This window comes from Lipotes vexillifer, unplaced genomic scaffold (genome assembly GCF_000442215.2).
Source record: "Lipotes vexillifer unplaced genomic scaffold, Lipotes_vexillifer_v1.1 scaffold916, whole genome shotgun sequence".
NCBI lineage: Eukaryota > Metazoa > Chordata > Mammalia > Artiodactyla > Lipotidae > Lipotes > Lipotes vexillifer.
In genome coordinates, this window is record NW_006798383.1 from 5,372,247 (window position 1) to 5,390,077 (window position 17,831).

The 17,831-nt window shown below is 42.0% G+C and overlaps 1 protein-coding gene across 1 annotated transcript in view; it reads left to right on the forward strand.

Annotated features, from left to right (window-relative positions):
* SORCS3 (sortilin related VPS10 domain containing receptor 3) overlaps positions 1 to 17,831 on the forward strand; it is a 616,865-nt gene that overhangs the window by 592,252 nt on the left and 6,782 nt on the right. Inside the window, 5 exon segments of the mRNA XM_007470447.1 lie at positions 7,736 to 7,859; positions 9,471 to 9,583; positions 13,308 to 13,439; positions 15,197 to 15,296; positions 16,269 to 16,374. Of these exon segments, the coding sequence (XP_007470509.1) occupies positions 7,736 to 7,859; positions 9,471 to 9,583; positions 13,308 to 13,439; positions 15,197 to 15,296; positions 16,269 to 16,374 (575 nt within the window).

Sequence of the window (17,831 nt, forward strand, 5' to 3'; positions counted from 1 at the left end):
CTCTTCCTGTTTTTGCCTTTGCATTTTCTTTAGTCATTCTTGATGTGACTGGTATTGCTCATTTTAGACCTTTACTTTAAAAAAAAAATTTATGAAAGATTTATCAGACTCAGAAATGCTGGGTATCTAAAGAAAGGGGAGATAAATATTCAGTTGCTGGTGCAGTAATTCCTTTTAAAAAGGAATGGAACAATGCCAGTTTTGTTTGTTTCTTACGAGATGACCGAAGAGAACTTCAGCTTTTGCATGGTAAGTGTGGGAGATGATTCTTCCCTGCTCTTATTTTAAATTAAAAAAAATTTTTTATTGAAGTATAGTTGATTTACAGTGTTGTAAATCCTGCTCTTTTCCAGGGTGGTAGCATGATGTGGTCGAGAGAATACGGACCTTGGGGTCAGAGAGACAAGGGTTAGGTTTCTAGCACTGCTACATGTTTATTATGTGAGCTTAATCAAGTGATCTGACCTAAAATTTAATTCACTCAACAGCAAACTGGAGAGAATAATGCCTGCATCATCTCGATTTTTGTGAAAACTAAGTAAGATACCATGTATCTCCCTGGCACAGACTAGTTTACTCACTAAATGGATGCTTTCTATTTTGGTGTAAAAACTGACTGTTAGGATGGTTTGATAAAAGACTGAATTAGATTTATGGACCCAAGGGACAATTTCCTGTTTGCATCATTTGTGCTGTATACTTTTCAAGTTCCTAGTATAGACTATGATGCTTTTGCATTTCTGGTGTTATTATTCACCAAGACAATAGGTAAGGAGGTTAGTTAATGAGATTCCCCATTTAGTATATTAGAGAAGTGAAGCTCCCTGTGTGAGATGAGCATCCTCAGGTCAAACAGCTGTTTAGCTGTTGAGCCAGACCTAAACCCAGGTCTCCTAATTCCCATCTACCATATAGCCCCCAGTCGCAGGATGCTTTCTCTGCATCACTCTGTTTGGAGATCACAGACCCTAAAATTCTGCCTTAAACACCAGCAGACATACATGGTGAAAGAGAAAGAGAAAATCTTCTAGGAGGGGAACATCAGAAAGACAAGGATTTTAAGTTCATTTCACCTCTGAGGATGTGAGGTTTGGGCTGTCCAGCCAGGGGGTTCTTTTCTGTTAGTGTTTGTTCACCTGTTGATCTTTACTGGGAGACAGCTGTGTGTAGGGAGGGCAGTTCTTGGCCATCATGAACCCAATGACTTACTCAACAGCCCACAAGGAACCGAAGACGGTGTTTCTCTATAGCACCATTTTTTTCTTTGGGTGTTTATTCTAAGGCCTGAAATACCAGACAGTGTCTAATAAATATTTGATCGACAGAGAAGTGGACAAAGTGATTGGAGAGTCTAGTTTCTATTTCTCTAACGATTATCTGTTAGTTTGAACAAATCACCTGATCTGAGGCTCAGTGTTGTTTTCTCTAAATCAAGGATACTAATATCTAATCCATGAACATCATTGAGTTATTATTTGAAATATCTATCTATCTATCTATCTAATCTATACTATGAGAGGGAAATTTTAAAATTGCAGAATGGCATTATGGTTTTATTTTTTTTAATTGAGGATGACCTGATTAGGAATTTCCATCTATAAACTTGAGCGTAAAGTGCTGTACAAATACCCGAGATCTCAAAGGTCTTCCTAGTTGTTTTTTTCTTCCCAGAAAACCAAGAGAATAATAGTACATTAGAGGCATTGGAACAGAGTGGTTTTGAAATGAGACAAACCTGGGTTGGGGTCCAGACTCAGATCCTCCTTGCTGCCTGCCTTTTGTCAAATGAGGTAATTTCTCTGTGCCTTAGTTTTGTTCACTGTGATGTCAGAATAAGACTGGTAGCTACTACACTCTAATATTGCTTTGAGGATTAAGAATGGCATTTAAGTGCTTAGAACACATCGAGTCACTGTTGTGCTCATCCTTTGCATCAATGGCATGTACATCTCAGTGGCAAATCTGACATGTTTCTAGAGATTTCTCTCCCACCTTCAAGCATGGTTATTCCATCCATTTAAAAGAGGTACATTTTCAGTGCTTTTGCTAGCACCATGACAGAAACACATCAGTGTGGCCACAGTGCCCAGAAATTGATCTAGTGAGCATTGTATTTTCCTGGCAAATGAATGAGTGTCTTTGGGTGTCTTGGTGAGTGCTCTGAGTGTCGAGCTATGTGGTTACCTTTGATGACAAAACCGATCTGTAAAAGGAGCTAATACTAATTTTGAGCATTTCTTTCTAGGATTGGCCTTGCACTAGGCTCTTCATATATATTATTTAATCTTCAGAACATCACTGATGAAGGAGAAATTATCCCCTTTCTATGTGTATGTGTGTGTCTGTTTCTATGTCTTGTGACCAGGTGAATTGAATAGGGCAGGTTTGCCCAGGTGGTTGAATTAAATCAACCTCCCAGTAAGAATCAGTTGACTCCCCACAAACCTTTATAGCCAACCCTCTGCTTGGTGCCCTTAGGAATAGAAGAGCACTTACAATCTTGTCTCTATCTTCAAGGAGATTACAATCCTGATGAGAAGGCAAGATGAACACACGCACACAATGATTGTGAGCAAGTGTGATGATGTACGAATAAAGAGAAGAGAGTAAGCATTCCTGAAATCCAACTATAGGCCCATATACCTACAAGTCTATCAGCAGGAGATGCTAAATTGTATCAGTATCTCTGTGGATATTTCTCGAGAACCTGTATTTTGTGCTAGATCTTATGAGGAACACAAAGCAGTATAAATTCCATTTGTTGCCCTTAAGAAACAATCTATTCAAGAAGATGAGGTTAACATCCCAAAATAGATACTGTAAGGAATGGTAATAGGAATGTAACATTACTGGCCCAGCCAGGCAGCCTAGGGGGTGATGGATGCAGGGCTTCTTGGTCTTGGAGCAAGTTGTGTATGAAGCTGGTCCTAAGCTGGCATTGAAGGAGGGGTAGAATTGAGGCCAGAGAGGAGGGGAAGGGATTTGTGCCCACTGGTAAGGATTTGGGCCTGTTTGAGTTCTGTGTAGACAGACACTATGAAGGAGGGATTCATTTGGGGAGAAATTGCTTAAAAAACCAAAACTGGGGAGGATAGATGACAAATGGCTTTGAATGACATAACCGGATGTGTTTTAGTTTGTCAGAGAAACTTAGATTTAGGATAGGATAGTGGAAGATAGAACCAGATTCATGGACAGTGATATTTTCAACAATGAGATACTTTTTCTTTTTTTTTCTTGCGGTACGCGGGCCTCTCACTGCTGTGGCCTCTCCCGTCGCGGAGCACAGGCTCTGGACGCGCAGGCTCAGCGGCCATGGCTCACGGGCCCAGCCGCTCCGCGGTATGTGGGATCTTCCCGGACCGGGGCACGAACCCGTGTCCCCTGCATCGGCAGGCGGACTCTCAACCACTGCGCCACCAGGGAAGCCCAACAATGAGATACTTTTGAAGAGTTTTTACAGGGGTGTGTGTGTGTGTGTGTGTGTGTGTGTGTGTTTGAGGGAAATTTTTTCCCCCAAAACTATAAATTTTCAAAATACTCCTATAGTCACAACACATATTTAGGTACTATTTACTTTATTTATTTTTGGTCTTTTTATGTATTTTACACTTTTCTCTCATGTAGTTCTCATCATAGCATATCCACAATTATACATCTTGCCTTCTCCACTTCATAAAGTAAAGCACTTTCTGCATATGTAATCTTCTAAAGGTTCAAGTGAGACAAGTGTAGTGATTACATAGTCTGTCCAATTTAGGAATGGAAGGTTTTATCAAGGTATACATTTAAATTGTGGGGATTTTATAATATTTGATATTAACTTGACTTACTGATGTATTGGGAATCTGGTGTAGGCTGCATCCAAACATTTCCCTGAAGCTTTAGTCACGTGGGAATCTCCTAACTAGTTACTTAGAGCTTCATTGATGGCTTGCTGGGCTTAGTGGATAATACATGACCTGTTGCACATGAGGGATCCTCTGTGGGCAGGGATGCAGCCTGCAGCCTAGGCAGGACATGAGCCTTGCTGTGGGCTGGCCCTGCAGCTTGGACAAAACACGGAGAAGTCAATTGGCCGCCTGTTGTACTTGTGGGGCTCTAACAGGCCAATTTGCTGGGATTAACAGAGTTCTGGCTTAATAAATGTGTCTGCTTGCCTAGTAGAGTTAGTAAATGAACCTTAAAATACTTGATTTAATTTAGTGTTGTGCACTAGACATGGGTGGCCAGTGAAGAACTCAGGAATCCCGTGGAGTGTTCCAGCTTTGCAAGGAAGGTGAAATCAGCCATGATGTCACAACAGCTGATGAAAAACAAAAGCAATTTGGAAAACAAAATTAGCTTCTGCCATTTCCCTAGGGTGGAAGCCTGGGGCCTCTTACCTGGGGGCCAAGTGTTCACATTCAACACAGTTTGTTTGCTGTGGCTCAGAGCCCCGACTGGCTGGTGGGATGGCATGCTCCCTCCCACCTCAGATGGCATTCCCTTGTCCTGCAGACTTGCATCCTTGTTTGGTTCCTGGATCTGCTAGGAAAGCAGCCAGATAGAGAGGAGACCAAATCTGCTGGGACAGGAGGAATTCCACTCCTCTCAGAAAGAGATGTCATTGCCTGGCACAGCACCATCACCCAAGCCTAAGATAAGACGAGGGTGCAGAGAAAGGAGAGCGGGGGCCATGTAGACCCCTGAAAGCTGAAGAAGATGACACGATAGTCGTGCAGATTCCCTGAAGAGACAACCATTAGTGGAGAAAAGTATCCTGGGGCTGAGAGCTGGGAAGAGATTAGAGATAGCTGAGGGCAGTAACCAAAATGGAAGGACAATGTGATATAGTTATGGTCAGAGCAATTCATGGGATCAAACAAACCAACCAACAAACAAAAAAACACCACATCAGTTATTCCTTTTTTGTTTTGTTTCTCTCCCAACATTTTATTATTAAAAACTTCAAACACAGGCTAAAGTTGAACATTCACATACCCACCATCTGTATTCTATCACTAACATCTACTGTGCTTGTTTTATCATGTCTATTTATCTATCCATCCCTCTATTCAGCCATCAACCGATCTTAAATTTTGATTTATTTCAGGCACTTACATGCCTTGTCCTAAATGCTTTAGGTGGCAAATCATTAGCTAGAGTCCTTTATTTGTTTATACTTTTTCCCCCGGGGGGAATGAAATGTATCAATAATGAAATGTACAGATCTGAAGTGTGTATCTCCTGAGTTCTAACAAAGGCATATACCTGTAACCCAAACTCCTATCAAGATATATAGTATTAGCATCACTCCCAAAAGTTCTCTCATGCCCCTAGTCAATTCCCTCCCCAACCCCCAGAACCAGTCACTATTTTTTTCATCATGAATTAGATTTGCCTTTTCTAGAACTTCTTTTAATGTAATCATACCATGTGAATTCTTTCATATAAGGCTTCTTTCATTTCTTATGGTTTTGGGACTTATCCATACTGTTGTATATATCAATATTTGTTCTTTTCTGTTCATTGTATGCATATACTATGACTTGTTTATTCATTTTCCTATTGAGAAATTCTCCTAGGTTCTTTTCAGTTTTGGGCTAGTATGAATGTACTGCTATAAACATTTTCTTTTCTTTGTGGATATTTTCTTTTATCTTGACTAGATCCCCAGGACTTCAATTGCTAAGTCACAAATATAAAATGTTACAACTACTTTGGAAAAATTATCGCAGTCTCTTGTAAAACTGAACTTTTTCCTACATCGTTGCACCATTGTACATCCCACCAAAAATGGATGAGAGTTCCAGTGGCTCCACATCCTCAATAATATTTGATATTATTATTTTTCAAGAAAATATAACCATTGTGTTTGGTATATAGAGGTATCTCATTTTCCTTCCAAAGAACATGACCTAGGTACTGAAGCAGTTGAAGGTATTCTGACAGGTAAGTCATAATGAGTTGACTAGTAGGAACTAGAAAATTTGCCAAAAGCCATTCATCAATCCTATGTGTTCTGATTCCTGAATGAGTCCTCACAACTTCTAACCCAAACCTTTAATTTAAAAGATAAAGACCTAAGGCACACAGTGGGGACAAATTTTGTCCAAGGTAATTCATTAAAATAGTAACAGAGCCAGAGTATCAAGTCTCTGTTCTTGTTATACTAAAGGTGGTAACTCAGTGGCACACATTCTTCCTTTATTTCATGTCAGTGGCTGACATTGCCATGCTGAGCCCAACTTCACTTCAGCCTCCTTCTCAGCACGGGACACTAAACAGCCACTCTTGGCCCATGGGAGTTGATTTTCATCACAGAACCTACTTGTACCTCATTTGTTGTTTAATTAATAAGGCCACACCTTTGTGCATATCATCACAGAGCCATAAGTATGGAGAAGCATGCTTGGGCTCTGGGGTTTACCCTTAGTTAAGATAAAGAGTGTAGCTCTTTCAGTACTCGCTTCCTTCTTTCATTTAGCAAGCAGAGAAGAAAGGGTGTCAGAAAGCTTAGGGCAATATCTCTAATCCTGTCCAGCTCCAGCCATCAGCCTGGTCATAAAATAGAGCAATAGAATATTAAAGCCAAGAAATCAAATTATTGTTTCAGAGGCCCAGTTGAAAATTCTGAGCTAGAGGGGAATTTCAGTTTTGCAGGAGGGACGCTGTCTGAAAGCTGCGTCTCTGAGCCTCTGCAGGGTCCAGGTGCACGGGTGTGCTGTGTGAACACTGGCCGATACCCACATTTTAAAAGGGAAACTCTACACATCCCCAACTGGCTACATCATTACTCTATCCTATTGTCGTCCTAACACACAGAGAGGAGAGGGGTCTGCTCATCTGCACTTGTGACATCTCTTCACGAGCTGCCTTAGAGAAGCCTCCTACTAATATGTCTTACCTTGCAAACACCAGATAACTCGAGAGGGCACTGGCTTCAAGATAATCACTGAATAATGACTCTTCAGTCGCAGAATCTGCATTTTCTCTCCAGTAAGCACCTGCTTCTATCAAGATCCTAATTCCCAAGAAAAAAAATGTGCTTATTCTCTTTCTTTATCCTTGACAAGTCCCTGTCTGTTATGATCAAGGAAAGAAAACAGAAAAGGAAAAAAGATTAAAAAGTGAGCACAGATATGCATGTTTATATGTTTTCCAGCTTATTTAAATTGTTAGAAATGCCTTGCAATGGAAAACACAGATATGACCAAACAAAATGTCAATAATATGACCGTACACCCAAGTTATATACGGATTCTGCTAGATGTAAGACAATTTGCCAAGGGTGGTTGATACAAAAATAAATAAAATGTGGTCACTTCTCTGAAAAATCTTACAGCCCGATGGAATACAGGATGAAAATATAAGTGACACGGAATATTAGAGGAAAAGAGAAAAGTGATCGCCTATTCCCAGAGTCACTAGGAGTAGATTACAAAAGACGCTTCTACGTTGCCCCAGGAGAAGGAGTAGAATGATGTGCAAAATCCAGGGTGCCCAGTCTTATCTTCATCTCTCAGAATTAGCATTTTACAGTGCGTTTCAAGTATATTAATGCTCTTCCTGGATACTGGATATACAATCACAGTTTCAGAAAGCTGTGCATTTTTTTTTCCTTTTTCAAGTTAGGATCCCTTGGGGATATGCAAATGCTATGCAGATTGGTGACAGTCTGAGATTTACAGGAAAGGAGGGAATCTGATATCCCATAAAGGACTAAATAAGTGTTCCTCCTTCTCTCTTTTAGCCCCTCATCACCTTGGACAGCAGCATTTCCTTCACATTCCTAGCAGAAGGAACCAATACCATCACTGTCCAGGTGGCTGCTGGGAATGCCCTCATCCAGGACACAAAAGATATCGCAGTTCACGGTAAGCCCCGTGATGCCCCTTCCTGCCCAGCCAATCCCCTCCGTACAGCATAGCAGCAATCGCTGACTGCTTTGGAAATGCCCCAGGGCATAGGAAAATTAGGTAGGTCCACAAAAGGTATCCAAACCTACTTCTTACCTTGTTCTTGAATAGATACGGAGGTTGTTAGAGAAGCAGATCACGGACAGGCATTTCTCGTCTTCTGTGATGTGTCTGCATCAAAACCTGATGGTCTCATTAGACAGAGATGTATCATAAGTTGAAGGAATGCTGAGCTGGAAAGACTTTCATAGAAGCATCTAGATCTGATGACCTGCCAAGGTGTCTCTCACACACATGTGGCATCCATTCTTTGTTAGGATGGGGACCAGTGATTTCAAAAGCTGGAGGAGACATGGTCCCTGCTCTTGAAGAACTCACAGCTTAGGTACTGAGATGAACTACATGTGTTTTCTTTGTTGTTTGAGATTCTGATCTTTGGCTGCAAAGGTTGAGACTAAGGCTGAGAATAGAAAGACAGAGCAAGGCGGGAGAGTGGTAAATAGAGCCACCATTCTGTTCTCAGTCCTGGAGAACCACTCTTAATTATTAAATTTCTTTTAAATCAAATTGTGCTTCTACCACCATCCCACAAACCTCCCACATACCCTAAAAACAGCCACTATACCAGGGTTTTCCAGAAGGTTGTACTGAGTGAGGTATGTGATCCTCTGACTCAGTCTATATTTCTTCCACCTCACCCCAGGTGAGTGCCTTTTCCTACAGCTCTGCAAACTTGAGGCTCAGCCTCTCTCATCGGGCACCTGGAAGACTTTAAGTAAACATTTTTATTGGAATGTAACTGGGAGTTTGGGGTTATTAGATGCAAACTACTACATTTAGAATGGATAAACAACAGGGTCCTACTGTATAACGCAGGGAACTATATCCAACCTCCTAGGATAAACCATAATGGAAAAGAATATAAAAAAGTATGTATATAACTGTGTCACTTTGCTGCACAGCAGAAATTAACACAACACTGTACATCAACTATATTTCAAGTTAAAAAATTCTTTTTAAATACAGAGAAGTGCACAGATCGTGTTTTAGCTTCATGAATTATCACAAAGTGGACACACCTGTGTCCCTACCAATCAGATTGAGAAACTGAATGTTACCCACACCCTAGATACAGGGTTTTGACCTGTTTTCTAAGCCCCTGAGGCAGTTTTTCTAGCAGGATCCAGGGAACTAAGGATAAGAAAAGGCTTCATTCTAATCTAGCCCATTTTATTAATGCTTTATTGTTGCCTCTGCATGATACCACCTGCAGCAGCAAAAGTCCCCTTTTTCTGGAGTTCTACAATTTTCTTGCATTTCAGATAATGTTCATTTACAAGAAGAAGTCCTTAAGATTTTAAAAACAAACAAAAATGGTAGGAGCACAAATTTACCTCCAGTCACCAAATGCCACTTTTTTTAGAAGCCAAGAGACAGGCTGAAAGGAAGGAAATTTGAGATGAGGCCACATGAAAGACTGTGCCCTTTCCCTAAAGCACAGTGATCATGGAGTCCCCTTGCCTATCACACCCTCTCTCAGCCTCACTCACACACGCTCTCTCCTTGCAGAATACTTTCAGTCCCAACTCTTATCATTCTCTCCTAATCTGGATTACCACAATCCTGACATTCCGGAGTGGAGGCAAGATATTGCCAATGTGATCAAGCGGGCTCTGGTGAAAGTAAGTTGGCTTTTTCTTTGCTTAAATGTTTATGAATAAAGAACAAGATGCTGTGGTCCAGAATACATTTTCATGGATGCAAACCACCATTCCGCAGCTAAGTAAAGATTATTTCTCTGTAAAAAGAGAGAGAGAAAAGAAGAATGGGGGAAGTGAAGAATGGGAAGGAAAGATGGAGAGATAAGGCGGAGGAGAGACAGAGACGGAGAATCAATCCGGTGTTCAAGGATGGGAAATTGGCCCCATCTTAATCCTAAATTTTTCTAAGACAGCAAATTTACCCCTTTAATGAAATGATGGCTGGGCCACTCATTGAGTCTTTACTAATATCATTCATTTAGTTGGCTGTTTGCCCACCAAGGTTTGGGGTTTTTTGTTTGTTTGTTTGCTTGCTTTTGTTGTTGTTTTTTAACCACTCAGACTTCAAGACTCCCACTGATCATATGTGGCCGTCAGAAGGCTGCAGGTCAGGAAACAGAGCATGGCAGCAGACTCTGGGGTTACAGAGTTTGCCCAAGGTCATATTTCCTTAGACAGAGTTGAAAGTTGAAAGGGTTTTGTTAACCCTTTGCTCAGACCTAGGCACTGGACTATAATAGTGAATAAAACATGGTCAATTCAAATGTAGAGATAAGTCTAATATGCAGCTAGTTCTATGGTAGAGGCATGGCCAGCATTTCAAAAGAGCACAGAGAAAAGTGCAGTTCACTCTGTCCGGGAAAGTTCAGGCTTCGCACGCATTTGTGATTCAGTAAATACTTGTGAACTGTTAGAATAGTCTTTGGAGGGGATACTTGAACTCTGTTTTAAAGGATAAATAGTAGTTAACAGAGAGAGGATGATGTCTTTCAGGTAGAATGAACAGCGTGTGCAAAGCCAGGCTCCGTGGAAAGCACAGCATATTTGGGACATGGCAGTTTAGTGTAGCCAATCTATAGGTTATAAGGGCAGGTGTGAATGATGTTGAGTAGGGATGGATTGGTCAGTTTGTAAAGGGTCTGAGAAGCCAAAAGGGGTTTGACATATATCCCGTAGGCTCTGGGAAGTGTTCTTTCTTTATTATATTGGGTTGGCCAAAAAGTTCGTTTGGGTTTTTCCATCAGATGTTACAGGAAAACCCGAACGAACTTTTTGGCCAGCCCAATATAAGTAAAAATTTCTGACAATAGATTTATGTTTCAGACACCCATTCTGGTGGCAATACAGAGGATGGGCTCCAGAGGTGGGAAAGTGAATAGCGTAGGGGGAGATTTCACAAAAGATGACCAGTTAAAAGACTCATCCTGAAGAGGGACGATTCAAAGGCTACTTAGGCTGTTGAGCAATAGAATTGGTGACTCATAAAATACAGTGTGGATGAGAGGGAGGGAGAAACTTTCTGATTTTAAGAGTCGGAAGGAGAGGGTTTCCCTTGCCGTGGATCAAGACGCTGACTGTGTAGGGGAAACATGCTTGGGGAACAGTAATCGTTTGGTCTTTATATGAATTTGGAGCACGTGAGAAACATAAGCAAGAGAGTTGAAGGTATGGATTTGGGGGACCAAGTGAGGTTTCCGTGGGAGGTAGCAGTGTGGGAACTGAGGCTGTGGAGCTCTTTAGATCCCCCCACCCCACCCGGAGAGGGAGAGGGGCCAGGGCAGAGATGGGTGCTGATGCTTGCCAAGGCAGAAGAGAAAGATCCAGGGAAGGACATGGAGAAGGAGCTGCCAGGAAGGAGGAAGCATAAATAAAAGAGAATGATATGAGGGCATTCCTGAGGGGAGTGTTGTCCACAAGAAGAGCTTCACCTCACATCCTTTTATAAAGAGATTGTTCCTAGAGAGGGATGAGAATGAATCTGGTCTTGTATGCCTTCGACTGTGAAACATCCAGGATTGTGTGGGATTTTGTACGACTGCAGTTAGGTCCCTCCAAGGTCCCTAACCAAGTGATGCACCCTGAGACCACTCTTCCCTGGGACACAGGGTCACACCAGCCACAACACTCATAGGCTCATCCCCTTCTCTCAGCTGGGTGATTGTCTGACCTCAGTCTGGTCTCTGAGACTTACTTCCCCTGGCTGGTTAAGATAAGGCCATCTTGCCTCCCAGTAGGAAACTGAGGCGTCTGGTAAAGCCTCTTCAGGCTGCACGGGGATGCCTCCCCACTTTGGAGGGCTTTTCAGGCTTCTGACTGCCGCTTGCTCGTTCTCTGCATGTTGGCAGTCTCTCTTTCCTGCATCACGTTCCTAAGCGTTAACTCCAATCTCTAGTTCCAAATTAGAGTCAGAGCTGAGCTAATGGGAGACAACCCCTCCACTTCTATTCAGTCCAGTGTCTATTCTTTCCTCCAGGTCAGGCATCATTTGGAACAATGAGGTAGCCACAGAGTTCGCCCCCCGCCCCCCTGGAATGTCTGGGCAAACATATAATAAGAAGTTATCAGAGAAAAGAATGTAGCAGACAGACATACTCATATGTTACCGTGGACGTGATCTAAGTTCCTTTCATGGTAATCTGGAGGTGCTGGGGACGAGAGTCTGACACGGAACGGGTCACTGCCAGCGAGATAGTCAGGGTAGACTTCTTGGAGGAGGCAGATGTTTCAGCCAAGTCAAAAACTATATATGTCGTATTTGGATTGACAGAAGAAGAAGTTTTGTTCTGGATATAAAGACCTTCCAGAGACACATAGGGAAGAACAGGCCTACTCTTTACATGGGAGAACTCAGAGTTTTGTTTTCTTAAGGAATTTGCCTTCAGACGGAAGCTTACGTTTAGTTTTTATCCAAAAACAATATAATCCTTTTCCTAAACACTCAGGAATAGAAAAATTCATTCACTACTTCGACATCTTAACAGAACTTTTAGTGCTTTGTTTTACTTTTTATGTTTATTTTTTATTTTTATAGAGTTGTAGCCAAAGAAATGTGAGGTAATAGATCAGAATACAGCTGTCATGAAGTGTTTTTCCACGTTGCCTCACTGTACTAATTATCATCTTAATGGTAGTGTAACCATTATTTACTTAACTTTTTTGAATATTTGAGTCCCATTTATCTGACATAAATAATGTTCTGAGGGTTTCTTCCTCCATATGGCTTTTCCTATAGTTTGGATCATTTCTTTAGGACAAACACTCCAAGTTACAGTTACTGACTGAAGGGTCTGAATATTTTTATGACCTTCCAGTAAGTCTTTTGAAAACCAAATTGGCAATATGTATCAATTTTTAGTGCTGCCAGCAACAGTTGAGGAAACCTCTTAATTGAAGCCCCACCAGTATTAGCTACCGTAACTTAACAAAAAACCCTGCTTTAGTAAGTGAAAACAAGAGCTTTGCTCTTTTTTTTTTTAATTTGCATTTTCCCATGTTTGTTTATAACTTCTTATTCTTCACCTGCAGCCGGTCTGTTCATGTTTTAGCCAGAAGCTCTAGTCCTCTTAGTGTAGAAAAATGGAAAATATGGGAGGAGCTTTTACCGAGATTGCCAGCAAACAGTATTTTGAAAATCATTTGTAGTAGTAGTTTCAGTACAAATGTATATAAGAGCAGAGGAGGAAGTAAAACTAATAATTCTCTACCTAGCAGTTCGAGGGGAAAACAGAAAAGAAGCCTGGATATATATTGGAAACTGTGCCTTAAATGCTGCATTTCAAAAAATTTATAGTCCATATCCTTGTTATTGACTTGGGGAAGGCTGGCTCCTCCAGGACCCCATTCTTTGGTCTAAACATCTTTGCAGGTAACCAGCATCCCAGAAGAGCAGATCCTAGTTGCCGTGTTCCCTGGCCTCCCCACTTCTGCAGAGCTCTTCATCCTCCCCGCCAAGAACTTGACAGAGAGGAGGAAAGGCAACGAAGGGGACCTGGAACAAGTAAGTGAAAGAAAACTAACTTGGTAGGAGACTTGCCTCCACCTCATAATCTAAGGGGACACAAAGTATTTCCAGCCAAAAAGTGAGATGAGCCCTTTCCTATGGGTCCATCAGACTGTCACTCTTTGTCTAGCACCCAGGGCTTTGGAGAGCAATCAGCCTTACCTAGAATAAACACAAATGCATAAACACTGGAGCATTCAGCTACACAGGCAAGAAGAGTACCCCTGAAGTCATTCATTCCGACAGTTGCCATTCCTGCAACTTGCTCATGTCTCCCACCCAATGACTTGCTCTGAGGAAAAGAGATGGGGGAGATGAAGAGAGGAATTTGAGTTTCCCTATCTATTTCTGGGAAAATGTGCTTCCTGTCTTTAAAGATCCTAGTCAATAGAAGTTCTGCTTCTAGGAAGAAAATGAACTGGTTGTAAACATGTGTCTTTGGAAAGAGATGGATTGCCTCATCTTGCTTTGACTAAGGAAGCAGCATTCCCAAAAGGGATCGTGATTTGCTGTCCTTATCAAATGGCATATAGTTCTTGTGATCTGCCTACTAGCCTAGAAATGAAGTCAGTGGTGGTCCCATGGTTCTCCTTCTCTTCTGCCCTTGCTGGGGTCTTAACTGGCCGTGCTTTGCTTTACCCTTCCATGCTCCTGTGATGCTAAGTTAGAAGTAGAAATAAGCGAGAAGGAGGTTGCTAAAAATCAGCGTGAATCAAACACATTTGCTCCCATACGAGTTAATCATCGTACAGATGTCTTCCGCATCCCTCTGCTACTCACCTGGCCGTCACCCCATCCCCACATCCATCCGCAGTCCTCTGCGAGCTGCACAGATGCCATCATGGTCAGTTTCTCTGGAAAATGAAGCGGATCCTTTCATTGAAGGGCTGCATATTGAAATTGGCCAGATATAAATTCAGCTTCTCAATGCGTACATCACTTTTACAAGACCTCTTTACTCTGAAATAGCAAGTGGCATGTGTGAACTATATTTGGAAGCTACAATATCCATCCATTTAGATAAATAGGTAATTACGGTGATGAATAGCAGCTGTGATATTAAGGCGCGTACAGCGAGATAAGAGTTAGGGACAACAGCCTCAGTCTGCCTCAGCTTTCATGTGGGAATTACACAGTGATTAAATCAATGTTACGTGTTCGGAGACTTGCTGGGGAAAAGTAAAGAGGAAGAATTATCCCTAAAAAGGAGGCAGCTTCTCCTTTAATGTTTGCCTCCCATTGTCTCTAAAAGACAAACAGCAGAGGAGTGGGCTGGGGTGTATGTGCCTGCTTTAATCCTGGCAGGGGCTTCTCTACCCTGTGCATATTGCTTGTTCAGATTAAAGAACTAACGGTTGGTCAGTTGACTTTCTTTCACTGGGACCCACAACAGGTCTCTCTATGGAAAGTTATACAGGCTTAAAAGGCACTGAACTGGGAGTTGAATGGAACCTCTATGTCTGCTGTCAACTCAAATTCACTAGGTGACCGTGGACACGCCTCTCTCTGTTTCACTCTCCCCTCCAGTATAAGTGAATAATACCAGCTGTGTCCTTGGCTTCACAGGGCTCTAGGGGCTGGGAGAACCAAATAGATAAAAATGTTCCAAAATCCTGTCCTCTGAGTGAACATGGTCATTTTTTGCCTATTGACCCTGGTTTCTTATTCCATGAGGGAGCACCATCACATGACATTTCTTCCCATGCAGCCTCTCTCTCTCTCTCTCTCTCTCTCTCTCTCTTTTTCCTCCCCAGATTGTAGAGACGCTGTTTAATGCTCTAAACCAAAATTTAGTCCAGTTTGAGCTGAAGCCAGGGATTCAAGTCATTGTGTATGTCACACAGCTGACTTTAGGTGAGTGCCTGTTGGGATTTGTGGTGGTGGTGTGGGGGGGATGAGTATGGTGCTCTGATATCCTGGAGAGAAAAGGGAGGAGATAGTTACCAAACACTTTTCCATAAATGCCCGTAAATGGCTTTGTGTAGTGATGGCAGAGAAAGATTAACCACATCTTTCTTGAGGCTTCCTGTTAAGGTGGCGAGAAGACTTTCTTAGAAGTGGCTTTGCTATTGAATTCCTGGATGATCTTGGGGAAAAACCTACAATTTCTTTGGGCTTTGGACTTTATTATGTTTTTTATCTATAACAGTTGTGGTTATATGAGGTAGTCCTCAGGCTCTCTTAATTTCTATGATTCTCTGATTCAGTGAATCTTGGTTGGAAGACTAGATCAAATAACTTTAAAACTCTCTTTGATTTATAATGTGTAACTCTAAGTAGAAAAAGTGACCAGCTCTAGGTGGTTGATTTGTGAAAGGAATAAAAAAAAGGCATGTCCCATTGGGCATCCACCTCTGGCTCTCTGGGAAAGCCTATGTGCTAAACGTTTCTAATTAATAAAAACTTTTCAGATGAGGAGATTCCAAATGTACCCATCCAGCAGTGTTTTACCACAACAGTATAGAGGAAGAGATTGAAACACTCCATCAGTGTTTAATCCAGAGTTCCCAATGGGCCACCTATAATCATGTTGACAGGCAATTGGGCTGTCTAAGAGACAGAACACTCAAGCCCTATTCCTACTCCCCTTAGCTGCGTACAGTTTACACAAGGAGCAGCAAGTTTCCCCAGGCAGAGCAGATCCCTAAGAAGCTGTAGATCAGGGGTACCATTCTCATCATTGAAGCCAAGCTTCCTCTGCCCAGATAGCATGCAGGACAATTGGAGGCTGGATATAAGGATGGAGACCAGCTGGCTTCCTTTCTCCAACAGACACTCCCTCCAGCTAATAGCTTCCAAGTGAGCAAGTCTGTTCTTTCTTCCTAGCTCCACTGGTGGACTCCAGTGCTGGGCACAGCAGCTCAGCCATGCTTATGCTCTTGTCAGTGGTGTTTGTCGGCCTGGCTGTGTTTTTGATCTACAAATTTAAAAGGTATGTGCTACCATCGCTCGGTTTTAATCGTGGGGCTAGATTCATGGGAGCTGATTCCTCCCGTAACCGACATTCCTAAACTCATCCTAAATAGGTGCTTTTTTTTTTTTTTTTTTCTTGCATCTCTCTGCTCTCCTTCCTCAAGCGACACCAGTAACAGCTGGCTTTCTGCCTCAGAGGCATCAGAGATGTGAAAACCGTTGTAGATGAGCCTGCAGCCCGGCGGACTCTCAACCACTGCACCACCAGGGAAGCCCAAAATAGATGATTTTAACTGTCCCTGAAGCTCTGCTTGGCATTGGCGAAGAACAGGAATGGTTTAGGGTCAGGGAATAAAGGAGCTTAAAAATCTGAACGCTCTCCAGTTTATAATTATGTTGAGTTAGGAAAATGAGTGGTAGCCTATGAAATCAGTTAATTCTCTTCAAGAGAAGTTTGAGGGGTTTTCAAACCTCAACTAAGTTTCTAAAGTAAGGTCTCAAATATTTAAGAGATCTTTTTCTACAGCTTACCACCCATTCAGGGTGGTTAAGTGGAGAAAGTGCAGCTGAAATCTGGTTATGCATATATGCACACACACATATTTTCTTATCTTGTATTGCTGATATCCAACATCTGTTTAAATTTGCATGCCAAAATATACAATTTTATACTCCTCCCTATTTTTCCCATTTCTAGAGGGAAATTGATCAGGAAAACCAAACCCCACAGGTATTCGAAAGTTATTTTTGCAGGCCAGAGGCGGGGTGATGTAATAGGATACTTATTAAAGACAAGAAATTGAAATCAATAATTCTGTACCATTATTTGAATAATGTAATACATCTACCAAGAGATATGCTGGTTGAGTATGAGCTCAAAAATCAGACCCAATTTTAACTTTCAACATTTGCAACCTTAGGCAATTGAATTTGCCTCTCTAAGCCCTCATTTCCTAATGTGTAAAATGGAAAAACAATAATACTTTGTAGGTTTGCTATATGTTTTTAAGGTAGTAATGTTTATATCTAGTACATAATGAAAAATCACAAAAGCTAAGCTGCTATAAATAATATGCCTCCCAAAGGCTTCTCCTCTGTTACAAATTGGCACATAGTAGGGCTCAGACGTATCAGTGGCATAGAAATGTGCTTCATAGGAAGCCTGGGTAAAGTAAAAATATCATTAATTATTGTCAGATGAGTTTTGAAAGTATAACTTGGTCCTGGGAGTTTTTCTAGACGCTGAAGGTAATGCTTTTAGATTTTGGAAGAGATCAGTGGTAAAGGTGCTTCACTCTACCTCCTCCGCCCCCAGCCCCCATCAGCTCTCCTCTAGTGGATTTCTCAGGCTTAAAAGCAGGGGACACGGGTTCGTGCCCCGGTCCGGGAAGATCCCACGTGCCGCGGAGCGGCTGGGCCCGTGAGCCATGGCCGCTGAGCCTGCGCGTCCGGAGCCTGTTGCTCCGCAACGGGAGG